We start from the raw sequence: 27,513 nt of genomic DNA on the forward strand, positions 1-27,513 counted from the left end.
GAGCCTGTGCTGGTGTCCCAGTGAAGAGCGGCGAGTGAGGCAGCAGGAACAGCAGGAAAGGTAAGGCTGCTGAATCTGCACCATGCACCAATGCACTGATTGCACTCATCTATATCTGAGTATCTAGGGTACAGATGATTACCAAGTCCGAACTTCAGAAGTGACTACTATATGCTTACTCGGTTATCAGCAAATGCCTCTGAATTACTGGAAACCTTGTCTTAGCCTGTCCCAGCACAGAGCCTGTCCCTCGCTGCTTGATACCTTGCTGTACCATGATAGACAACGATATGCTCTTATAAATACAAGATGTTTGTCAGCACATGCAATGACCTATTAGAAAGCAGATCCTTATACCTGCAAGTAGTAAATCACAAACATTTCACAAAAAAAACTATTGCAACACTTTTCCGTTCTCAAAATTTAAATAGACATCTAATACTGACTTATAAAGACCACCCAAGCATGGAGAAAGTTCAAGGGATGCTCACTTACAACTAAAGAGTTGATTCAGGGACACCGAAATTCTACAGCAATCTGAGCTAAACCCTAAGCAAAACTTACCACAGCTGTATTAACCCTGATCTAAACATTTTGTCTGAGCGCCAGGAGTGGCTCGCAGGGCTTTGAAGGGGCGGGCGGCACGTGGGGAGTTTGGGTGGCGGGTAATTAATTTAATAAAATGAAAAATACACTTACCTTCACCCGCTGCCACCATCATCACCACATCGCTCTTCTTCTGCAGGCTGCAGCCACAGGCTCCCAGCCTGCTCTGCGGCCAATCCTGACTCTGTTCAGAGCAGTGTTAGGATTGGCTGGGCACTCCCACGCAGACAGAGCCTGTGCCTGCTCTCTCCAGACCAGCAACACAGTGCCAGGCTGGACAGAGCACAGTGCGCAGGTGTGTTTGGTTGGCCCGAGGCGGCCGGCCAAACATACATGTGCACTTTGGGGAGTGCTCTGTGCACTCCCCTCCATGGCTGTCATCACCAATGCCCCACCCTTTTACTGCCAAATGATAATAAATGTAGTTTATTATCGTTTTGTAGTAAAAGGTTTGCTGCTGCTGGCAGGGGGGGCGACGCTCCTCCCCCATAGCGGAGGAGTAGCCACTGTAGAGCGCACCATAAAGTGCGAGAACAGTGATTCCATTGTTCTTCCTTTTGTCTGCCAGAGGTAAGGGCGATCCTTTTCTAAGCCCACTCTGTTAATTCAAGAAATATGATAGAAATAGACGTGCTTCTGTGAAAGAGTTCCTGGGAGGAAAAGGCCATCTGAGCAAAAACCTCCAGGCAAGATGTAGAACTGCAGGCAGCGGAAACAAGGCATTAAGAGCCCTTGGCTAGAGCTGGGAATTTCGCCCACCTCTGTTTAAACACGTGAAATATTTTTGCTCATACTAGATAAAAAAAGATAGTAATTTTTGGATGACAGAGAGAAACAATATAATCCCACCCCTAGTGATCACAGCCAAACCACTTTATTTTCCCACGGCTATGACACAGGGCAAACGGAACAAGGCAATGATGGCTGGTCACCCGAAAGACAGTTTTCAGAGCAGTCCAAGGAAAGCTACCTGTAGCTACAAATTGTGTTCAGTGGCTGCTGTTTGAGGCCTAAAGTAAATTTTAAAAATTCTGATTTGTCTTTTGAAGCTGCGCCCTTGAAACAACTGTTTTCTTGCTTAAATGTTCAGTGTCGGGTGGTTCAAGTACTACACACAGTTTGTAATTTGAAAGTGTTCATAAGGTTAGAAGACATCATTGCAATAAAAAGAGGAAAACGTTTTTTTAAACTATGAATGACCCTGTAGAATGGCCGTTCTCTTAAAATCAGGAAAGAAAAATATCTCTTGGTTTTGATAAAAGAACTGAAGTTGGTTCTTTTCAGGAAAAAGAATAATACACTGTTGGGAGTGCTCCTTCCTGGTCCTTACTGTGGACATAACAGAAAAAGCGATGAAATTTAAGAAATCTGATCTTTTGTTTAAATTCGGTGCAGGTTTCAAAATCCAGCATGGGGTATACTAGGTGCATTTTAAATCTTTGAAATAAATAAGTACATAATGGAGAAAAAGACCTTGGCACAAAAGATCCAGACTAAATATGACACAAAGCTCTAGAAAGAAGGAAATTACTATGGCAAACTAGATCGTTAAATTAGGGGAGGGAGGGAGTCTCAGTTTGATGGAAGATATGGCAGAGCTCCATCAAAGGCAAACATATCTAGCATCACCTCACAGAAAGAAAATGTGTGACACATGATCAGCAACACCAAACATTGCAGTTAAGAAATGAAATCAATTAAAACATTTAATGACTGAAACGACTTAACTGTGAGGTAAATATGGTGCAAGGATCAGTATTAAATATGACCCTCACCATTACTATTCAGAGGCAACTTACAGAAAAATGAAAGACACCAACGAGCTGGGAGTTATTTCTTATAGACCATCATTTTGGGTGTGGGGGGAGGAGCAGAACATTTGTGTTTAGCAAAGAAATACTGACCTGCCCCCACAATTTAAAAGTAAATAGTTCTGGGAGAACCCCCTACCTTCGCAATCACAGATTCACTCTCATTTATCAAATGTTCTTATTTAAAAAGTAGCTGATGAATGAAAATGCCCAGATAATCAGAACTGGTTCTAGACTTCTGTGCTGGTGCTTCAAACGTTTCTAAGCTTCTAGGAGGGGTTTCAGAAATTGGGTTGTTTGATGAATAAGGATGACCCCTGTTCAAGCAACAGCCACAATCCCTGTCAGGGTGAACCACAAAAGTCACTAAATTAACTTGTGCTTAACCCATTGGTAACTTGACACAAAAGCAGTCAGGCTTAACTTAGAGGCCGTGTGTAAAGTATTGATACAGTACACAAACAGCAATAAAGTGAAAACACAACTCAAGTAAAATCAATCCAATACCAATTTAGAAAAATAGAGTAAATTTGAATAATGTATTTGACACCATAACAACAAAAATCCAATCTGCAGAACCGGCGATATGAATTTTCAAGTTTAAGGTAAACACTAGTGCCTAATAGATCAAAGCGCCAACCGCAGACATAGTCGAACAAGACTGGGTCATAGTTGAAAAGTATGGCCGACTGCAATGGAGTGCAGGCCAAATACAAAGAGAAGATTTGGCCCGGTCGGCTCTTCCCTTGGAATTTAGAAGAAAAGTGTTCTGAGAAGGTAAAGTTCCATGGGGCAAGGCTGCAGGTGGGGTCCGAGGAGGGTGTGTCATTATCAAGGACCTGCGGGAATCACTAAAGAACACAGGGGTGGTAGCCTACTAGAGACAGCAGACTACCATGTCTGTGTTTGCTTTTAAATAAATCAATGTTGTTTTTTTTTTTTTTTTTAATGCAGCCAGTTTTCCTTAAAGGAAAACAGGATGCGTTTCGAAAACAAAAATGAAAAGTTTTCTTTTCACTTTTTAAGAGTAGGCTCTTAAAAAAAAGTTTGCACCCACATTCACAAAGGGGAAGGGGTACATTGGGGACCCTTCCCATCTGCACCTGGGAATGTTTTGTGACTGCATTTCAGCTGCAAAACATTCTTACATCTCTCTGCGAGTCGCGTTTAGGAAGGGGCGCCCTTAATACACCCCTTCACACCCCTTCCTAATACTAAATCGCACACCCATTTTGCAATTCGGTAATTGGTTACTGAATAGCAAAACAGGGTTTGTACATGTAAAAAGGCTTTTTAATTTACAAATCGCCCGATTCTGTGAATCGGGCCGTTTGCAAGCAGAAAAAAAGCTATGTACATCTGGCCCCAAGTCCCTTTTTTGGAAGTTGAGATCTCAAGCGGGATGAAGCTGGAGGGTGTAGCCAACGAGAGTTCCAGGAGGCCGGATACCCCTTTGCCAAGCAACTGCTAAACAGGATTTTCAGCTGTGGAAAAGAGTGCAGTGGGAGCTGCTCTGAAGTCAGGCTGACCTGCCATGCACCATAAGCGGGCAGATGAGCAGGTTGGCCCCAGCCTTCTCTCGGTTCTCAGAGTAGCTGTTAGCCAAAAACCTTGGATTTTAGTTATCAGGGCATCTTTAGCACCACCATCAAGAGTCCAGGACTGGAGGGGCACAATTTGGGTGGGGGGGGAGGGGCAGGACTCACTCAACCTGGGTCGAAGTGCAGGTGCGAGCTGGTCGAAGCCTTTTCTGTCACTGAGGCTCTGATCAGGGGGCCAGCCAACTAGCTATTGAAATTCACTTTGGTTGTCCGGGGTACAACAGCAGAAACAGGGCTCAAACAGCAGGACATGCATCTGAGGGTTCAAGTCAGGCTGCGGGCAGCAAAGTAGTCCTTCCGGGTGCAGCAAAGCAGTCTTGTGGAGTACACAGCAGCCGGCAGTCTTCTGAGAGTCCTTCCTCAGTTCCAGAAAGTGAACTGAAGAGTGGGTCTGAGAGTCCATTTTTTATACCTGATGCCTCATTCAAAGTAGAAGTTTCTACAGAATCCCTTTTGACGTGCTTAAAGTTTCCTGACTCCCCTGTCCTGGCTCCAAGCTGGCTGCATGAGCAATGCAGGGGTGACAAATCCTTTGTGTGAAGGCAAGCACAGCCATTTCAGTTGCAGTTGGGGCTGTTCCCAGCTCTGCCCCACCCACTTTGTGCCAGTTGATGGTCCATCCAGGCACACCTAATCCCTCTATTGTGTGGCTGTCTGGAAAGAATAAACAAAGTCCAACTGCAATTACACCCATTCAAGTAACCCAGAAACAGGCTGCAGGCACCTAAGTGTTATGGCAGGAAAATGTCAAGTTTCTAAAAGTGGCATTTTAAAAACTTCAACTTAAAGTTTACTTAAACCTTAAAATTACAATTTCTCAGACAAACATGAAATGTTTACTTGTTCCCAATAAAAGGATAGCACTTATTAAATGTAATAAGGCAACACAAATGTACTCTTATAGCAGAGGTAGGCCTCACAGCAGTGCAAAATGAATTTAGGAGTTTTTCAGGACCATGATATATAAAACTTAAAAGTACATGTCCAGCCTTTTAATTACAATGCACGTTACCCTATGGGCTACCTACCTTAGGGGTGACATAGCAATAAAAAGGGAGTTTAAAGCTTGGCAAGGGGTTGTATTGCAGGTTGAATTAGCAGTTAAAAACTGCATTTAGGCCGCAATAGCAGGCATGGGACATGCTTAAGAGGCTACTTAAGTGGATGGCTCAATAAGTGGGGCAGGCCCTCTAGTAGCATTTAATTTACAGGCCCTGGGTATATGTCATACCACTCTACAAGGGACTTATAAGTCAATTTAATATGACAATCAGGTGTAAATCAATTTTACAATGTTTAAAGGCCAAGGTACAAGCATTTTTGCACTGGTTAGCAGACCTAACAAAATGAATCTCAGCAAAAAGTAAAGGGTGAAAAACAAAACTCCTGGGGGAAGACCACCATAAGGCTGATAGGTCTAATGGGTGGTTTATTGGGCAACAACCCACAACCAAAGGTTCAGCTACCACTGTTCATCCTCTTTTCGTTTTGGACAAATGCAGCAGTCTTGGTTCCCTGGATCTCCCATGCTTTTCTCCTCAGAAAATCAGGTCCACAACAGGCAGGCTGGCCAGTGAAACTCCATATCCTCCTATCATTGTGGTACAGCACGTGGCCAGCTTCCCAGGCCCTCAGAAAAGTGTTTTGGGTCCAGAGGTTCAAGATGAAGCAGGATTCAGCGCTCCTAGTTATTCTAGGGAGTCTGTCTCCCTCCTTCTCAAGCAGCTCTCGTAATTGAAAGTTGCTGAGCAGCAATTTTCATAGTGGGGCCTCAGCTGCTACTGGTGAGCTTCTCTAAACAGAATCAGACTAGAGGTTCTACCTAGGAGTTACCACACTGGACACATTTCCTGCAATAGGTAACACTTTATAGCAAAAGTTATCCCAAAGTTTATTGTGATATAGAAATCAAAATGGCAATTCTAAGTTTCACTTAAATTCTCCTCCCTTTTTGTCAAATGACAATTTTACTCCTTATAGCTTCTCCCAGTTAGATTTTGGACTTAGAGCTGCATCCGCCCTCATTGAGCCCCCCCTTCCTTCAAAGGAAGCCACAGCGGACTCTGCCTACCAACAAAACTAGTCAACTTAAACAAATGAAATAGGACAACTTTATAAACGCTATCCTTGCAACATATAAAATAAAATCCCAGCACAATTGTTTTTATTGGCACTCTGAATAACGTTTGTGAAGCTAGTGAAAATAGCGATCATACAAAAAATTCCACTTTTTAAAAGCTGCCGCTAAAAGCGCCCACATTGCCTCAAGCTCTTGCTGGCTTTTTAGTTGCAAGTAAAACAAACATTCACCTTACAGGATTTACAACTGACGTAAAATTGTAAATTATTTTGATGTTTAAAATGGCCTTTTTGCACTACAAACACACAGGAATAGCCTGTAGTGGGAGATGTTGGTTCTCACCTCGGGTTTCCATTTTTCCTCACCAAAAGTGTTTGCTGCAGACTCACATTTGGAATTTGACTTTAACCTCTTTTGTTCAAAGGACAAAATGTTCAGATCCTTCACGCTACCTTTCCAAAGTGAAGGTTGTGAATGTCTCATCCTCCCACTAAAGAAAGGAAATCCCTCTGGGTTTGAAGCGCTTCCCACTGAGGTGTAATTTTTTTTCGGTTTGGTTTGAGTGATAGTCAGTGCACATGGCACACTGGCATTATCAAACTGAAAGTGCATGTCACTAAAGTGGTGAGAAGGGGCCCAAAATTAAACGTGTGTCACATTCCACACCTAGGGGATCTCAGACCTGCCAACTCGCACAGTGCCAAAGTGCGACACACGGTATCAGCTCCCATCACACGGTCACCCGATGAGGAGCTGATATCACAAGGTGGCAGGGAAAACGAGCTGTAAACCACTGTAAACAGTGGTTTTCAGGGGCTTTCAACCTCCATCGTTCATCTAAGGGTGTGAAAACACCCAAGGACATTGGCAAAAGCTTCATCAAGCTTTTGTTTCTTTTTCAAAGGAGGGGGTTGGGGCCGAGTTGGGGGCAAAAGTGCCTCTTAGGTGCGTCTCAGTACTAGGTCCTGCCCCCTTCAAGGCCCGCCCCCTCCTCACAAGGTGTGATTTTTGTCAAAGTTGGCAGATCCGGTACCACAGACTTTGTGTTCCATGGGAGGAAGCTTAGGGGAGGAGTTTACCCTCAACCTACCTACCCAGATGGGGCAAAAAGCAACACTAGACACCAGGGATTCCCTTTTTTAGAAATAATGCATAGGATAGGGTCTGGCTCATATTAGGTTTGGACCATGCTCTTTCACCCCTGGGGCGCACACAGTGGGTCTTGTCCCTCTGGAAGGCAGACTGGGTAGTCTCTCCTGGATCAGGCCGCAGCCCAGCCCTGGTGCCCAATCAGCCTTTCTGTCCCCCCTCCCCCCCCAACCCATGAAGTCAGGTTTGAGGATTATCCCAAATCATCCTTCCCCTTCAGAAAACACATAAGACAGCAAGGGTCGTATTATATAAAGTGCCTTAGGGGCTCAAGGGCATTTGAGCCCGCTTTTTGCATCACCCAGGCACTTTGGAATTATAGAGGAGACACTGATGATTCTGCAGGACTGTCCACAATTTGAATCATGCTGGTGCACCTCTTGAGGTGCGTGATCATAAGGGATTGTGTTTCCAAACAAATGAGGGACCACTTCACCTCTGCACTGGCAACTAGGCAACCCTGAAAACCCTGATGAAATGATGGACTGACATGCGACCGGAGTAATTACCAGTGGTTGAGATTAATTCAAGCATTCCACCCATCACTTTTGTATTTACATGTTGATATAGGGTCAGAACATGGACCCATATTTATCAAATTCCCAGTCTCATTGGGTGTTCTGTAATAAGTATGCTTGCAACAAGAAAACCTGTTTTTGCAACAAGGCAAACGCTTCTTGTTGAGATGAAAACCCATTGATCATTAGGGCTGTACAAGATCTTTCCAAAGAGAATATTCTTTTGAATACATGGTAGAAGAAAATTGTAAAATCTCATTAAAATTTTAAGGGAATACATGGAGGGACCTAGGTGCAGCCATAGGTTTAAAAACAAAGAGAAACTGGTGGATATCTAGGTTGTGGACAAAGTAATCAGTTTTGACCATAGCTGTATTATTGAACAACCTTCATTTAAAAATGTATACTACATCCTTGACCATCAGGGCCAATGATAGCAAGACTTCATCACCAACAGATCCTAGAGCATGGGTACTCACAAACTTTTTCTCAGGGGCCAAAATTGCAGTATGGTTTGCGGCCGAGGGCCGCACTGAAGTGACAGCGGGGGGGGGGAGGGGGCTTAGAGGGGGCGGGGCTTAGAGGGGGAACAACCACCCCGCCCCCTTTTTCAAAACATTGTAACACACACAGCGCCATCTGCACACAGCGCCATCTGCTCTCACCCCTACCCCAGTAACACACACTGCGCCATCTGCACACAGCGCCATCTGCTCTCACCCCTACCCCAGTAACACACACAGCGCACACACACAGCGCCATCTGCTCTCACCCCTACCCCAGTAACACACACACAGCGCCATCTGCACACAGCGCCATCTTTCGTGCAAAGTTTTAACAACTGTAGTTGTATTTTGTATCTTCGTCTAAAATGAAAATAAAATAATAAAAGAAAGTTTCTTTAGAAGAAAGTTGTGGAACTGCTAATTGTTCTTGACCATAATCAAAGTGTCTTAATTTTTTTTAGATTAGAATTAGATGAAGCCATATTGACTAATGACACTTAATATCCATTGGTTTTACTGTAGCATCGTCCTTGATAAACCTCTGGCATGAAGAGAAGAATCAGCAAGTAGAAACATTTATGATACCTGTCTGCAGTCAAAGCCGTTCTATTTCTTTCAGTAGAGGGGTGGGACTGACATTTCTACACCTTGGAGAAAAGGCTATGGCCCAGACTTACTAAGCTTTGCATTGAAGTAAGTAAATTGATGCAAAGTGATGCGTTGATGCCTACTTTCAGAGGCAAACGCCAAGCTATGCTAGAAAGGTGGCACTTTCTCGGTGTATAAAAAAATCTTTGTGCTGTGTGAACTGCTTTGGCAATTCAGAGCAAACACCCATCAATAGGTTTTGATGCAACGCCCAATCTAATAAGAGTTTGAGACTGGGCTCTGTATTAAAAAAATACACCTCCTTAAAGCAGCTGTTAACAATGTGAAACGTTTTTATTTTCAAAGAAAAACTGAATCATTGCATTTGTGCTGAAATGCACAGCACGCATCACACGTTTCGGGTACTTATGAAATGTGTCTAGGCATAGGAAATGGTACAGGAAGGGCATGCTTCTAGTACAAATCGTATGCTAGTCTGTGCCCACTCACCTCTGTACCATTGTGTTATGCTGTGTGTTGCTCAAGGCAGCTTAAACAGAGCACCAGAGCAGCGTAGGAAAGAGCAACAGGCCAATCTTAGTAGATGAGGCCTAGAGGTGTGTTTCCCATTGTACAATGCAGCGCACCACCGTAGATTTGGTTAGCGAACTGCGCTACATAACAAATGTGTAAATCTTCCCCCATGTGTTTCATAGATGATGAGAATATGACCGCATTGATCTGATGCCCACTCAAACCATTTTGATCTTTTGCAGCCTTAAGCTCAACTCAATAGTTGTTTTTATAGGTCCCAACAAATTGGTCCGGTTGAAAAGCTTTTAAGGGCCAAAGTTCCTCTAGTCACGGCTCGCGGGCCGCCAAGGTAGGTCCGTGGGGCCGCTGGCGGCCCGCGGGCCGTACTTTGAGTAACGTCGTCCTAGAGGTATGGAATTTGATGGATGTCACTTTATATTAATGAACTGAAACCATTTAAAATTTGGAGCGTTATGGGTAAAATTGGTGTTCTGATTCTAGTTCTAAATAATCTGAAGGGTAAACAAAAGGGTATGCCCTCCTCAAATGTAGGAAGCTCTACCACAGTAAATAAATGTACCTCAATGAAAACTGGAGATGTAATCAGATGACAGGAAAGAGTAGAGGCAGGATTTCATTGCTTCCTCCTATCTCTTATTCTGAACTGGTGAGGATCGATGGTAGCAAGACATTCTCTCAACCTGAAGGACACTTTCAAACAAGGTATATAAACTCACACCAAGAGCATAAAGACACGTCAACATACATGTGAAAACCCAGACAGAGATGGCATCAGATGCAGGAAGAGGTGGAATTATCAGACCATATTTAATTGTCATGAAACTTTCCCAGGCCTGGGGATTGCATTCCGCATTCTTCATCGCAAGTGGATCCCATCTTGATACATATGTTTTGGGCTCACAGGGCAATCTGCCTAAACTAACGGAGGTTTGGGTTAAATGACCACTGCCACTATATATCCAGAGAGAAGGACTGTTACAAATTTAAATACATCTCCCTCTTGCAAATCCTCACACATCACCTTTCGCACACCTACATTTCTACACACAGATTTAATGGCTCCTTTCTGCAGCTCGTGAACAAGTACACAGAATAGTAGCCTATCCTTGAAAAGGAAGGCATGAAACCTTCATCTAATGATATGGAGTCCTAATTACCATATTGGTGAGAATAAAGCCATAAAAACATTTATTGCCACCCTACACCAGGGAATCTGTGAGCCAATTAATAGCATCCCAAATATTCTCCCATGTTTAAAATATGAATTTGTTTATATGAGAATCTGACAAATTCTAAAATGATTTGCAGTTAGCCGTTAAGCTTGTCAAAACTGAAATGAGTGTTCCCACTTACCAACTACTAGGCATCATGCTTGCCTAATGACAAATTAATATTTTCAGGTTAGCAGGTGCTACTTGACGTTAAGTCTGTCGACATCCAAATGTGTTTTTACTGCTATCGGTTGCTACAAGTGATCAAGTCTGTCATTTTCCAAATTCATCATTTCTAGTTGCCAGTTGCTACTGGACATTAAATCTGTCAAAATCTGAACTTGTTTTCCCGGTTTACAATCTACTACTAGATATAAAAGTTTGTGAAATAATCCCCCGCTAATCCATTTGTTATTTAATGTCACCAGGTATACAGTGTCTTAAACAACAAAGTTGTACATGACACCTTGAAACTAGTTATTCACCCATGATAATTACACTAGTGCAAAGAAACCTGCCACATTAGCCAACATACCAAGACATCTAGAAAACCCCCTGCAAACCCATCTTATTTTGGGTAGTACATTGTAATCAGAACGAACTCAGTTTATTATTTTAACACACTGGTACTGATGTATAGTAACCCTACTCACTAAAAGCTACTGACCATTGAACACTTCTTTACAACCATTGTGTTAGGTAATACAAATTCCTAAGCATCGAAGTTTTATATGTATTCATGTTTTTTATGTCAAGTACAAACGCAGAAACGTTGTGTTTCATTCACTGTTTTTAGTACTCTTGTGCTAATTAAAATCTATAAAGATACCATGCCCAATTTACACCCGATTTTAATTTATAAAAAGGTTTCATGGCTATTAACTGAGATGGATGAGCATGCTATAGCGTTAACATAACACAGCCAAAGGTGCAGGATTAATGATTGGTAGGCACCTCTATTTCATTTGGGGATACTTGATTCATCGTAATTTTAGTTATATTAAATTTGACAGGATTGTCTATAGAGTTGTCATCTGCCATCCAATTCAGAATACAATTTATGAGTCGCAATAAATTGATTTGATTGATATCACCGAAGTGGCAGATTCACTAATTTGACAGGCATTGTCATAGTAAAACTGTTTGACAATTTTGAGTAAATTGGCACGATTGAGAACTTAAAGCACTTGCATAGGCTTCTGTTTATTGTGCGTCAGTGAAGTGTTAAATCAATACATTTCTACTGTGTCCTAAGGTGGCTTCGTGGTCAGGAGGTGGCCTAGTACATTCTGGTTAGCACAGTTTGTCTTCTTAAAAACCGGCCCAGCAGCAGGACCTCCTCCTCTGGATTGATGATTCGTTCTAGGCTTTTGGAGAATTGCAAGTCAAAGTCCTGTTTTTGGCGAGCCGGTACTTATGACAAACTGGGGCACTACAGGAAAGTAAGGTCTAATTTGAAGGTACACCACCTTCAAAATCCCTAATGTTAGTCAACCAGAATAGAGACAGATTCACAGAACGTCCTAAACTGAAGGGATGGGGGAACTGCAGATAAACAACTGGCTGTGTATGAAGATGTTAAGGACAGACATCGCAAAGGTGGGGGGTTGATTTGCTGCTGGGTATATCTGGAAGCAATGCTGTCCAAACAGCCAAACTGGTTGAAGACTGCAAACCAGACACGGATAATACTCCTACATAATCTCTGGGGTGCAGAATTTATCAACACTTCAAGGACAGGAGAGCCAAATGCTTTCTACCCCATTGCATAGAACTATCTTTTAATGCTTCATTCATAAAGTGTATAATCAATATGCATATCATATGTAAACAAATTTGCATGACAAGCAACCATGAGAAATTAAGAGAACTGAAATTTGTGGTACTTTGACAGCTTTTCTAGGAAGTGTGGTTTGGGGTGGGGTGAACAGCCCTTTCGGGAAAAATAAGAGTTTTTTTTGGCTTTGCAAGAGTTAACAGCTGCCATCAGCCGACAGTCTTCACACAACGTAAGTGCACACATCTTAGGCAGGGTTTTAGCAAACATACCTGAATTCAAATACAGACTAAATGATCAAAGCCTTTCAGTCAGAAATGTAAAGCCCAACAATATAAAAAATGGCCAAATTGATTTTACTCTTTATAACTTTCAGAAAAAGAAATACAACGTAAAGTTGCCTTTTCCCTGATTTGATAAGTCGGCCAACATAAATTTGCTGGCTTCCTCATTTCACACGGAGCAATCAATCTGACTATTGTTTTTCACTTTTTAACTATCACTACGTACGAGGCCTTTTAAAGGCTCCTGCTTTTCCTACTCATTAAGAAACACTTACTGCATCAAAGACTACAACAATCAAAATTAAAAGGCCTGGCAAAAAGCTTTTTGGAAATATGAATGAAAATTGAAAAAAATCCCTCATGATAACAACCCTGATCAAATAGGGGGTAACGAATGGTGCCAAAGGAAGACTCGTTTAAATTACAGTAAATAATTATTACCGTAAGCAGGTTGAGTTGTGTAGTGGTGCTCACGGTTCGCTTGAGCATTTTGTCCCACCATAGGACGTGCATCCTGTAATTCTACAGGAGTACTCTCAATAAGAACAGCATCATCATCGTCATCCTCACTTTTTACAGCAACATAACCTGGAAAGAAAAATACATATAAACATGTCAGGTTATGTAATGTGGAAGGCATTATTCTGGACTTTGTCAAACACTTATCTTACTTTATTAGTGATGACATGAGGCTATATAATATTCTGTCAACCATGTGTTAATATAAAGGCCCCACAGATTTTTTTTTAATTTAACAAGCAGGACAGGCATTCTTTAGGTCTGGCTTCAGGCCCCGTTAGCGGTCTTCAGACCCTTTCTTACCAATTCTTAAAAACAATGCATGCTGTACTATTTAACATCTAAAACATACACACAGGCATCAAACATTCAATTATTTATGAATGTCATGCATTCTGTACAGAAAGCAAGTATTTTTTGGCATTATTGGTCCTTGCAGCAGGCTGGAAATGCTCAGGGGCTGTTTGTATCCAAGATTTAAGGTTTCTTCTGGGCAAACATTGGTTATTTCTGTTTCTACTCTGAGATTTTATGTGTTCTTCACCTGCCTCCAGACATATTGTTGGTAGACTGATTGTATGAGTCTGCCTATGGCTAGTTTTCATTGGCACAGATTCATGCGAAGAGTGAGGATCATGAGCAAGAGTGACTTTGATCACAGTAAACAAACATGGAGCAATTTATGTCTCAAGTCAGCATAATGAGTGCTTTTGTTAGTGCAGATTCAAGCCGAATCAAACCACAAATTAAGAAGAAACCAATCTAATCACAAAATGATGGATCTAGAGGGAACATGCCCACAAAAAAGATTACAATTATCTGGAAATGCTCAGGTAATGTCCACTGCTTAAAGTCTTCTCTGAGCATCCACTGGTGATTAGTGCTTCTACTCCAAGTACATATTTTTCTTCACCTGCTACCAGGCGCTTAGTTTTTGGCTAAATTATCTGCTTACGGAGTGTTTCCATTGCCTGGGATTCATGCGAAGAGAAACGAAAATGAAAATAGATAGGCACTGATCACAGTGAACACTGTGTGATTGGTGTCTCGAGCTGTAAGAATCTTCATAATGGGTGCTTTCATCGCCACTTTTTCATGCTAGAACTTAATAAACAGGAGACAGGCTCTAATCACAAAATGATAATTCAAGATTGAGCGTGCCAGCAAGAAAGGTTGAAATTAAGAGGAAATGCTCAAGGATCACTCATGTCTAATGCTTAACGTCTTCTCTGAGCATGCACTGGTGATTTATGATTCTTCTCTGAGCATGTAACAACAGGATTTTTCTGCTACTCACCCTAAGATTGTGTGGTCTGCTTCTATTCTATACCAGGACTAGTGGCTCAGAGTATGCTTTCTTTTTCTTTACTACTCAAAACAGCAGCCAATGAAAAGAAAAGTAAAACATAACACTACATTTCCCATCAGTCAAAATACCACTACCCCCACCACAGTCCACCAACCATACCCTTATATGACCCATAAAACAGTAAGGTACCATCTTGACTGGCTCTTTCTTTGCTGCTCCGCAGTGAAGATAAGTAACTCGCTGTTACTTTGAAAGTTGATCCTGTTTGATGTGTTTTTTTTTTTGTTTTTATTAGTTTCATTAGTGCATTGATCAGAGTTTTCTCTATTATTAAATCACTGTTGCTTCCTCACCAATTTATTTGCATGCATCAAAGAGCTGTTTCCACTGCAGTTGTGTCAATTGCAAGTGTTCTCTTGTTGAATTTACTTGTATCCTTTGCACAGCAAAGTATTTTTTTTTTAAGGAATGGAGCGTCACAGTGGTACTATGGAATTATGCAATTCTGCAGCATTTTTCCTATAATTATTGATTTGCCATACAACCCATCATTGGCTAAATAAGTTGGAGATTTATTAAAACATTTTGTTTCTAGCTCAAATGGATAAAAAACTACTAAGTTGGGACCTGAGTATGAGGCTTATGGGCCCGGAGATGATTAGGATGGATTTGATTACAAATTTCCCAGGTTTCACATTTTCATCATAGGCTGATGATTAGAATCTATGGCTGAGCATGCATCAAAGAGCTGTTTCCACTGCAGTTGTGTCAATTGCAAGTGTTTTCTTGTTGAATTTACTTGTATCCTTTGCATGGCAAAGTATTTTATTTTTTAAGGAATGGAGCGTCACAGTGGTACTTTGGAATTCTGCAATTCTGCAGCATTTTTCCAATAATTATTGATTTGCCATCCAACCCATCATTGGCTAACTAAGTTGGAGATTTAATAAAACATTTTGTTTCTAGCTCAAAAGGATCAAAAGCTACTAAAACAAAAGCTGGGACATTGGTTGCCACGCAGTGGAAGGCCCTTTGCAAAAGTTGACTGGTCCTCTTTCTTTAACTTATTGCTCTATTTGGGTGTTAACATGGTACTAACAAGGTGAAATGTTTGCAAATGCAGTGTTAACACAGTACAAATGACAAAATAATAAAGCAAAACTATCACAAAATGTGCCACATTACGCCGCATATTTTGTCTTCCAGTGAGGGGCCCAGCTCATAGTCAGACAATAGATACAAACAAAAGAAAGCCTTGTCGGTACCAACCACAGTTTTATAGAAAAACCTATATTTCTTTAAGGATCCCAAAGAGCATTAAGTAAATAATTATTCAAAGCAAGCAAACAATAAAAAAGAAAAGAAAAGACATAACCCAGAAGAAAGTTGCTGCACAAAGCTTGTATTAGTTACAAGGTACATGGAACTATCAATGTACAGGTCAATGATGGTTGCTCCAATATGTGAAAAGATGTGACATGAGTGCTCGTGAAAAGTGCTGCCCAAGCCCTGAGGTTTACTGGGTTACCCAATTAGTTTGCTATAGCCAGACAATAAGCAGAAAAATACATGTGGCACGCTTCACCTTAGGTACTCTGTTAAATGCAAGTACAGACTGAGGCCCTCATTACGACTTCAGTGGTCTTTTTCAAAGACCGGCGAAGATGCTGCAGCCAACACACCGCCAGTACTGGCGGTCTGCTGACCGCTATATTATGAGTTGTGGTTGGACTTCTGTCCATTTATGGGTGGAAGTCCGAGTTGAAGAGGCGGTTGCATCACCAGCACCACCACGCCAGAAAGACTCCCCCCACCATATTATGAGCCGTAATGCGGCTTGGCAGATTCTTGCTGGCGTTGTGGTGCTGGTGGTGCAAAACCGCCAGGACCCATCCCCTCCCGGACGACCAGCTCGCCGGAAAAAGTAAGTTGATCGTCCGAAAGGAGTGGGGGCGGGGGGGTGTTGGGTGCATGTGTGTGGTGTGTGCGTATATGTGTGCGAATGGGGGTGTCCGAGTGCATGCTTGTGAGCAAGCGAGTGGGGGGTGTCTGGGTGTATGCGTGCGGTTGGGGGGGTGTCTGCACGTATGCGCAGGGGAAGGGGGTGTGTTGGGGTGCGAGTGAGTAGGTGTGTGTATTGGGATGCATGTGTGCAAGTCTGTGAGTGAGTGGGGGTGTCTGTGTGCAAGTGTGAGGATGAGGGGGCGTTGTGCAAGTGTGAGGATGAGGGTGTGTGTGCAAATGTGTGTATGCGGAGAAGGAGTGTGTGAATGTATGCATGTGTGGAGGGGTGGGGGTGTGAATGATTGCGATGGGGTGCATATGTGTGAATGCAAGTGGGGGTGTGTGTATGTCAGTGTGAGAGCAGGTGGGGGTGTTTGTATGGATAATTGCAGTTGGGTGGGGGGTGCATGGAGGTGTGTGGATGGGTGGGAGGGTGCAAGGAGGTGTGGGGACATGCCTGTGCCGGTGTCAGCAATGGGGATTCCTGTTGCTGGGTGCGTGACCACCAGGGTTTTTTTTTATTTTATTTATTTATTTATTTATACAAATTTACAATAAAACAGCAACAATAGCCCGGGAGCTGGGGATACAACAAGAGGAATCCATCAGTGTGCACATAATATCACTAAGGGAAGCCAAGATAAGACCCTTTAAAACGAAGGTCGCAGAATGTCCAGTTCCACCAATCCGAGCAGCCTCCCTTATATCTAACAAAAGCAACAACTTGAAGCACACCCCTAGGAATAATCTGAATGAATACGGGAGCTCTCCAGGCACAACTCAATAACAAACACAGCAACATACAAACGAAGGCGGCAGAGCAGACTCAAATAGCAGGATCATCCACCAAACACCACATAGTACACAGCAGGGAACAACATCCAATGCAAGCGACCATGGGTGCGTCCATGCACATATATCCAAAGGCTTCCCAAGTCAGCCTTGAGACCCCAAAAAGGTGCAAAAGGGTGCCCAAATGTCTCTAGGGTGAGAGCACGCAGGAGCCAGTTCCCAAAAGATTGACAGCTGCTCCTGGCAAAACGCAGCATCACGTAGCCAATTAGACCTCTGCGGAGCCCGCCCCCGCCCCGAGCACATCGCCACTCTTCTCTTTGCCAACAAGAGCAACATGCCTACCAGACGCCGCCACTCCAACGGGACCCCATCCAGCAACCATAGCAGCGCCAACACTGGGGAAAAGGCAGATCCTAGCCTGTCATACTAGCTATCACATGCATCACCTCTCCCCAAAAGGAGCGCACCTCTCCACAGTTCCACGTCAGATGTAGAAAATCTGCATCAGGGGCACGGCATCGCTCGCAATATGCATCATCACGGAGCCCCATATCACGCAGGCCGCGAGGGGTATAATATAAACGGTGTAAAAATTTTCAATGTATGAGTCGCAGCCTATAATTAGGCGACAGGATTCTCATGTGTGCGCAGCAGCTTCTCCACATAGCCTCAGTAATAGCCTCCCCAACATCCCTCTCTCATTTAACCTTATCAGCCTCCACCACCGCCTTTCGCTGCTCCTGCAAGCAGCCATACAATTTTGTGATAAGCCTGCGTGGCGAATGCGCATGCCACAAAACTTCAAGCGCAGGACAGGTCTTAGGCATCAACGGAAGACCAGTAAATCGTGCACGGAGCATCGCATATACGCGTAGTAAATATAGCCTGTGCAGCCCAGTATCAGCTCTGGCCCGCAGCGCCTCCTCCAGCGAAATCAAACGCTCATTCACAAACCAGTCCCCCAACAAGGACAACTCCGAGTCAACGAGAAACTCTCGCAATCGTGCGTCGCAAGACATCCTCTCATCAGCAACGTCCAACACCGGTATCGCAGGAGCAAGGGGTTCACTCGTCCCCGATCGGCGCACCAAAGCAGCCCAAGCCCCAGAAGTACACGCAACTGTATTCACCACCCTGGAACGAGTCCGGGACACACATCCAAGAATCCTCTTGATCCAAAAGTAAGCAAAATGAGCCTGCGCACAATAATAATAAAGGTCCATATGTACGAAAGCTTTTTCCCCATAGACACAGAATGGGTAAAATCCTTTGGTACATCTGGCCCAAAGCTCCAAATCCAGGGCGGCAAGGCCCCCCATCTCAAACGGCAGCGTCAGCTTCTCCCAGGAAATCCTGGGCTGCCCGCCCACCCACACCAGCCGAACCAAAGCCAATCTAAGCCTCCGCAAGAAACTCACAGTTAGCACCAAAGGGAGGTTAACAAAGAGGTACAGAAACTTTGGCAACACAACCATCTTGACAAGGCTGATGCGCCCAAGAAGCGAAAGCGGCAACGAACGCCACACTTCCAATCTGTCTTCCAACCAAGCCACTATTTTGCCATAATTGGCCAGCCAAAGGGTCTCCGCATTACAACTCAACCAAACTCCCAGATAACGAACCGGACCATCCGCCCATTCAATGGGATAACGCGCCCGAAAACATGCAGTGCAGCACGTGAGGGGGAGCACAACCGATTTAGACCAGTTCATCGTTATGCCCGAAAAGACACCAAAACGGACAACCTCAGTGAGCAAGACATTCAGGTCCCCGCCCGGCTCTCGCACGTACAGCGCAATATCATCCGCGTACATTGAAATTAAAATCGGACGTTGCCTGAACTGCAGCCCCCTATGATTATGATGCTGCCGCAAATAGGCCACCAGAGGCTCCATCGCAATAGCAAAAAGCAGGGGGGATAAGGAACACCCTTGGCGAGTCCCCCGGGCCTCCGCAAAGGGGGCCGAGATGCAACCGTTCAGCCGCAGCCTCGAAACCGGATCTGTGTACAACAAACGAATCAGCTTTATAAAGAGGGCACTCATACCCACCCTGCCCAGCAGTGTAAATAGATATGGCCATGCCAAAGAATCAAACGCATTTGTGGCGTCGAGAAACACCGCCGCAGCCTCATCCTCCGCCGCAAGGCCACCCAGAACCGCAAAAAACGTACGCAAATTATGCACCGTCGACCGCTCCGGCAGGAATCCAGACTGATCCGGGAGCACCAGGCGCGACATCAGCGGCTGCAGACGTAGCGCCAACAGCTTAGCCAGAATTTTATTATTCACATTAATCATGGAGAGTGGGCGGTACGACTCACAACTACAGGGATCTTTTCCCGGCTTAAGTATCGTAACGATCAATGCCTCCCGCAGGGAAGCAGGAAGAGACCCAGTCTCCAGCACCTCGGCCTAAACCTCCCGCAGATAAGGGGCCAAAATCTCAGAATACTCCTTATAAAAGGCAGTGGTTAAGCCATCCAATCCAGGGGAGTTATCACCAGGCAATCCACTGATTACGGCCTTGATCTCATCCACCGAAAAAGGTTCATCAAAGTAAGCTCTATGTGCATCTTCGAACCAAAGCAAGCTAATCTCTGAAAAATAAGCGTGTGTACCGCGTCAAGATGCAACTCAGTGGGGGCCGAGTATAAATCCTCAAAATAGCTCGTAAAAACCTTCATGACACCCTCCGTGCCAACCACCCGCTCACCCCCCTGTCCGTCTATTTCAGTGACGTAGTCACTCGTCCAAGGTTTGCGCAGCATGTTCGCCAGTGTTCGACCCGTCCTGTCTCCCTCCCGGTAATGCCAGGCTCTAGCATATCTCCCTAAAAAACAAACTTCCCGCTGGGAGGCCTCCCCATATCATGAGACCGAATCGCGCAAGGCTGCCAACGTCTCACCAGCCCAATCCGCCACCAATTTCATCTCCAGCTCCGCTATCTGCAACTCCAGCCCGGCTAACTCACGACGCAGAGAGCGGAGCACACCATGCTTCTTGGAAAGACACTCTCCCCAAATAACCACTATAAAGGCCTCCCACAACGTTCCAGCCGAGCTAACCGAACCAGAGGTCTCGGCGAAATAATGTAGAATGGCCGCACGAATCTCCTCGCGAAACACCTCCTCCTGAAGAGCTCCCCGTGGTAAGCGCCAGGCAAAAACAGTACTTGGGATTCCAGGGATCGACAGCTGCAGCTTAACCGGGGAATGATCCGAAAGGGTCCGGGCCAGATGCTCCACCGACTGCATCCACATCTCCACATCTCTAGTTCCCAGCCAACGGTCCAAGCGGGACCAGCTATTATGCACATAGTTGACACGTGCCCTCTCTCCGATCACCATGCTTAGCCCTCCATAAATCAATTAAACCGCCATCACTCATCAAAGTTATCAAGGTAGCAGCAGCAGCAGAGTACCGGGGCCTAGCCACACTCTCTCGGTCCCTCTCCGGATCCAGAACCACATTGAAGTTCCCCCCCCCCCCCAAATCACAGCCCCGCCCCCCATTGATTCAACCAGGCGCCACACCTCACCGAAAAAACCAGGGTCATCAACATTAGGGCCGTAAACCGACACCAGCCGACAGGGCCTGTCCAGAAGTGTCCCACTCAACAAAACATAGCGTCCATTCGGGTCCACTATTGCACGGTGCGTATGCCATTGCAACCCCTTACGCAGCAAAATCGCCACCCCTCTACCGTAGCGCGAGTGCACCGCTCCATGGCATTCACCAATCCACCCAGCCTTCAGACGATTCAACGTGGAGGCCTCCAGATGAGTCTCTTGAAGCATACACACATCTATATGATGGCGCTGAATGTAAGCAGACATGAGACGCACCTTACGCTGATCATTCAAGCCACGCACATTCCAAGTAAGGCAATTAACCACCATCATTATCCCCAGTCACTTCGCAGCAGCACTTCCATTCGTCCCGCCACAGAGCCACCCGCCGCCGCCTAACAGACTCAATCAGCACAGATAGATAATAGTAGCAAAGCCAAACATCAAAGAAACAACGAACCAGAACACAGACCCACCCCCACCCACGCAGACCCCCCAAACGGGCCAGAGCAGAGACTCCCCCCCCATCTCCCAACCAAAGGGGTCAGGAACCCACAACATAGCATAGCAAAGGGACTCATCCATGGGACGCAAGTCTAACCGTCCAGCACATCCGCAACGCAGATAGGCAGGAAGGGACAAAGGGCTAAAGTAAAAGAGAAACCGACACAGCAGCTCCTAAAGAGACAAAGCATCGCAGCAGTGCGCTCTACGAAAATAAGGGCCCAATAGTGGCCCGGTTCCAAAAATAGTCAATCAGTGTCACTAAGGTTCGCCCGTTCCGGGCCAGGATCTCCAGACTCCCCAGCCGCAGACCTCCGTGGAAGCGTCTTGACAAATTTGGCCGCCTGCTTTGGATCCGTAAAGAAGTGTAATGTGCCACCATGCTGTATCCGAAGCTTCGCTGGATAAATGAGGGAAAAACGAGCTGCAGTCAAACTTAAAGAGCGCTTGATCAGCAGGAATGCCTTGCGCGCCGCTTGGAGTATAGTCTGGAAAAAAATGCAGCTCTGTGTTTTTGTAACTTACCGGACGCCGTTCTCTAGCCAACCGCAGCACGGTGTCAAGGTCACGATAATTCAAGAGACGGAAAATAACAGGTCGCAGCGGAGTCCCAGGAGGTGGCCTAGGGTCCAACGACCGGTGAGCTCACTCGACCACCAGCATGCAAGACAGCTCACCAGGAAACAAGTCGGTAAGCATTTTCTCCATGAAGTCTTCCATCCTGCCCATGTCCGTGGACTTGGGAAGACTAAGCATCCTGACGTTATTGCACCGGGACCTCGCCTCCAAATCTTCATTTTTATTCCTGATGACCTCCAGGACCCGCTCCATCTGCAACAGGCGTTCTCTCTCACCCTGCCGCTGATCTTCCATCTCCGATGTGCGTGACTCAAGGTGTTCAAAGCGGGCATCATGTTCATCTACCCGGGCCCTGATGCGGTCCATCTGTTCCGTCAGATGATCCAGCTTGGCATCAATGCCCGCCAAGCTGCACTTAAGGTCCAAAAACATGGATTTAACAGAAGTCTCCGAGGGCCCATCATCCATCTGCACCACTCCAGCCTGCGGAGCAGGGGGGCCCCCCTCCGCTTGCCACCATCAAAGGACAGCTTGGCCTGCCACTGTTTCACCTTGCCCATAGCTGCTCCACTACGAGCCCAACTGGAACCATGCCTTCAAACACCAAGGAGCAGACAGGACACTCAAAAAGTATGGGGCCCAGGAGTCGTTCCACAGAGGAGCTCCCAGAGCCAGGCAAGTCCCCTCAGCCAATGACCGCACTCACCATAAGGTAAGTACCAACGATCCTCCAGGCCAGTCCGTCCCCTCCCAGATGGCATAAGGTGCCAACCAGGAGCACCCCCAGGCCGCCGCCATCACCAGGGCGCCCCCCATCGCCACCAACAGACCAACCAGCAGCGGCGGTGGTCCACAAAAAGGGGCCTAGTCCACCAAAAGGGCCTGGAAATGCGCCAAAAAAGACTTCCGATGCCTCCCCCCGGCCCGATCCGGCCGGCGATCACTGCCACCAGGCCCTCCCAGCAGGGGGCCAACGTCAGAAGGCCCAGAGCGAGCCCGCACGTCCGAGGAGGACCAAGGGCCGCGCTGCCCAGGAGGCCTCCGCCGGCCGCCACCAGGCTCGCGCAACTCCGCCGCAGCACCCTGAGGGCGGAACGGGCCCCGCCGCCTCAGGCCTCGCCACCGGCAGCAAAGCCACACCAGGCCGCAGGCCGCCGGAGGCTCTGAAATCTCGGGGGCCGCGGCCCGATGAGACCACCGAAGGCCCCCCCCAGCAGCACGCGCCCCGCACCAGCGGGGACAGAGAGATCCTCCCGGGCGCGAGCATCAGCTCGAGACAGCCCGCGCAGGCCGGGCGCGCCTCTCCCTGCAGGCCCGACACCGGCCGAGCCCACCTCCGTGTCCCGGCCCAGAGACTTGCCGGCAGCCAGGGCCCCGGAACAAACAAGGGCACCAGCCCAATCCAAAGATCTCCCGGCCGGGGGGAGCGCTACCAATGCCGCTCCGTCAGGAAAAATGCCAGAAAGAGCTCTAAGTCCGGCAGAGCCTCACTCAGTGAAGGCCATCTTGCTGGCCGGCTAGCTCCGCCCCGACCACCAAGGTTTTCGTGGCAGGGTGGCCACCACGGAAAGCCTGGCGGTCTGCAGTCTTGCAATTCGGCCAGCAGGCAGAGGCCTGCTTCCGGGCTGGAGGAGCTCATCGCCAGCCACGTTGGTGCGACTGCAGCGGCGTGCCAGGCGGCATTGTGGCGGTTTGACTCCTGCCAAACCCCACAACTTGTAATGCAGCGGTCTTTACCTCCGGGTCCGTGGCGGTAAGACCGCCACAGCGAGGCTGGTGGTCAGTATCCGTTTTAAAAATAAACCTTGTTTTCTTTCAGAGGCACAAGCCCAATAAGTGACTGACTGTACATAACCCACCTGACCATCGAGAACCACAAGCCCAAAATGTCACGGACTGGGCCTCAATCGGACTTGTTTTTTTAGAGGCTCATGCCTGACGTGGCGCCCTCAGCTTAGCCTTAACAGCCTTCCAGAGTCAGCTGTCCAACATAGCAGACTACTTCCAAAGCCCTACTGGCCTTTCAGAGACACAAGCCTAATACGTATCTGGTCCAGCTCTGACTGCTGTTTAAAGGTAAATAATTGGCATTTGATGCATTCCACTCTCTCTCTAACTGACTTTCAGTTGCACAAATTTCACATTTAACCGACTTTCCATGGGTCCTGTGTGGCTTAACGGTACTTGATATCACAGGCTCTGGCCAGCTGCCCTGACATTTCAGAGGCACAAGCCTAATGTGCCTAACCACTGGAGTCTTATGTGCCTTTATGAGGCATCACCATGGAGTGTGATGAATACCTACCAACCCTATTAGTCTTTGCAGAGGCATATGCTTTACAAGCACTCAGTCATTTAGTTATTTAAGAGACACGTCTGACAAGTGGGAGACTCTTCCCTACCCTAAACTCTTGCCTAGGACTCTTCCCCAGTTCTACAAAGGCCTTTGTGTACCGGGAACTTGCTCCGTTTTCATGCAGTACAATCCATCTTGGTTTTGGGGAGCACTGCGAGGGACTGTGGGTGCAAGTAAGCATCGAAATTTCCACACAGTATCTATGAATTTGTCATTTGCATAAGTTTTCTGATAAAAATGAATTCACTAAAACAGATTGGCGAGCTATCCTATTAAGTTTTGGATCTTGAAATATCTGTAGATTTCTGTTGAGTAGACAGCCCTTGCTTACAGTCAGATATTTTTAGTAGATCTATCATCCTCTGTTTTTTGAGAGCGAGGGTGAATGCCCCTGGTCCAACCTGAAGGTGAGAAGTTCAAATTCAAGTTAAGCTTTATCAGCCCTCATTAGTACACTCTTCTGAGATTAATCAAATGATAGTAGTTCTGCTGCAAAAACTACACACCCCATAAAGTTTCTAAAAAGTTGTTTTGCTCGGAATAGAGAAAAGAAGTTATAATTAGGGCCCCTAGTTTTGTGATATGTATTTTTTAGATCTGTCCATCAGTATTTACTCTTACTTACATAATGCTCTTTTATCTGTATTTATCCATATTTTATGCTGCTGGAAAGTAAAGCACCAATTAGTTTATTTCCACATGTATAACTGATAAAGGGCATGTACGCTTGGTTGGCTTTTGGTTTTAACATAATAAAATGCCATGTGTAGTGTTGTGTAAGTTATTAATGATGGAATCTTTGTTGCTCCTTATGGACTTTGTAGAACAGTGACGTAAGTGTTAAAGCGTGGTGAAATGAACGCAGGTTTAGAATGTTGAGTTTGCGGTTACAGACAGATGGATAAAGACGTCTAATACCCAGCTCCGTGTGGTGTAGTCTTTGGCAGGTACCCCAGGCTGGGGGAGACGCTACAACTGGCGATGATATAGGGGATAAGTAACTCGAAGATCGACAGTGCTCTCCCAGAGAGCTTGCCGTGGTCCAAGCAAACTGCTGTTGTGTGCCACATCCGCCTCAGTCGAAGTGTGGAATCAACGTCTGGAGTATGTGTAATAAAAGCGCAACTCCAGCCAGTGTGAAGCACTTGAAGATAACGAAAGCTTCACTGAGAAGCCTACAAATCGTTGGCCAAGAACCTGTTTGCAAGGCCTTGAAGAGATATACTGCGCTACTATGCAACAAAGCTATACAGTACAGGAAGCGATAATGCTGAAGGCGGATACAACCAGGTTTTGAAAGTGCAGTAACTAGCGACAGCAAATTGCAAAATAACAATGAGATCAGAAGCACTGCACGGCAGAGATCAACCAGCTGTCAAAAGCACAAAGGGATGCCTGAAAACATCAGCTAAAGGAAAAGTTCATCTGCTTACCAGAACCGATTAAAGAGAGTCATTGTACCACACCACTGGGGAAGTGCCCTATTGAGAAGTGCCCAGGGTTGTGCTTACGAAGCTGTCCACACCCAAAGCGGCACACCACCAAAGCTGCTGAGTGGGACTCAATACAGCCCCACAGGTTGTGAAACTCTGAAATGCAGAGAGCGGCAATCGGAATAGTAAAAGACTGTTTTTCCAATGAAGGCCAAGAAAGATGCCATGTTTACCGCAGTTACCAAAGATGACCCAGAGACCAGCATGTCGCAAGGCCTCAGAGATGGTTTCATAAACAAGTTCACCAAGACCACCAAGCAGCGTCAGACAGAGCAATATCTTCCATATCAGTGAGTGCCACAAACAGGTAGAATGCCACCGCTTTTCTGAAACCGCCACCACCAGTCGATGCCGTCAAAAAGCAGACTATTGACAGTACATGGACTACTTGGTTAGAGACATTTGATTATTTTATTGATGCACTGGATGAAACAGATAGCAAGCATATTATCAAATATGTTAAGAATCTTGCTGGTGAGGGTGTAGAAGAAGTCTCAAAGAAAATGCAGCAAGCTGAAGAAGTTACATACTGTCAAATTAAAGAAACCTTGACTCTCAATTTCAATTCAAGGCCGAATGTAAATTACGAAAGATACATTTTGAGTTAGAACGACAGAGAGCTGGTGAAACCATAGACTAATTTGTTGAGATAATGGATATGCTCAAACACTAAGTTCATTTAATTTAGTGATGGAGGAGCAAAACGTCTCAGAGTTATTAATGGATGCCTGTCAGATTCATTCAGACGAAAGAAACTCTTAGCCTGGAGCAAGTTCTAATGGCTGCCAGAGCTGAAGAGTGTGCCCATCAACAAGCTTATGACATGGAGGCCAGATGCGCCTAAAGTGAGTCAGTCATGAACATAAAAAGCGAGCAGAAGCACAAGGCTGAAGGACACAAAGTGATGTCTTCACAGAAAAGAAGTTGGGTTTCAGGTGTGGATTGTTGTTTCCACACAAAGGTAAATGGACAGATATGCAAAGGCTGTGAGATGGGGAACCATTCTGTAACAGTTGCAAGGTGAAGGAAAAAGTAGAGGTGTCATGGCGAGTAGACAAAATGGTCGCCCGAACGTTCCAGAAGCGACGTTCAGCGCATACCCACAAGGCCAAGCAACAACACCAGCTGAGACAAATCGGCATCAAATGAAGTCGATCGTCATTTAAATCACCGTCAAAAAGTCCATCAGTATCAATATCAAGTGAAAGTGAAGAAGATGGTAGCACAATGCGGATATTTACCTCAGAAAAATGTGCACACGTTGGACTGGCCGCAAGTGAAGAAAAATACCAGTCAAAGAAAAGTCGACATGAAAAAGCACCAAAGCCATTCAAACACTGTCTGAAGATAACACTGAAGGTAAACAGTTGTTCAACACTTTTCATTATCAACAGTGATACGTTGATAAATATTATGCCTGTGGAAAAATATAATGAACTATCTCCATTACCACGACTGACGCCATTGAAAACTAAAGTGTATACATGGGCTGCATCAACACCATTGAAAAATCAAGGTTTATTCGTAGCAACAATGAAATACAAGAAGACAAAAGTGCAAGCACCCATTCATGTGCTTCAAAGTACAGCATCAAGTGCCTGTCTATTCAGTTTCAGCACAGCTGCTGATACAGGACTGATCTCAGTGAACTACAACATGAATGCTCATCGTGAAATAGCAAGTCAGTTCCCTTCGTT

At 45.6% G+C, this 27,513-nt stretch overlaps 1 protein-coding gene across 2 annotated transcripts in view; it reads right to left on the reverse strand.

Moving 5' to 3' along the window:
* BEND2 (BEN domain containing 2) overlaps nt 1-27,513 on the reverse strand; it is a 218,722-nt gene that overhangs the window by 167,946 nt on the left and 23,263 nt on the right. For both annotated transcript variants that reach the window (XM_069204528.1, XM_069204527.1), the window contains exon 2: nt 13,128-13,274. In XM_069204528.1, the coding sequence (XP_069060629.1) occupies nt 13,128-13,274 (147 nt within the window). The remainder of the gene's footprint in view (nt 1-13,127; nt 13,275-27,513) is intronic.

The sequence above is a fragment of the Pleurodeles waltl genome, chromosome 8 (assembly GCF_031143425.1).
Source record: "Pleurodeles waltl isolate 20211129_DDA chromosome 8, aPleWal1.hap1.20221129, whole genome shotgun sequence".
Classification (NCBI taxonomy): Eukaryota; Metazoa; Chordata; class Amphibia; order Caudata; family Salamandridae; genus Pleurodeles; species Pleurodeles waltl.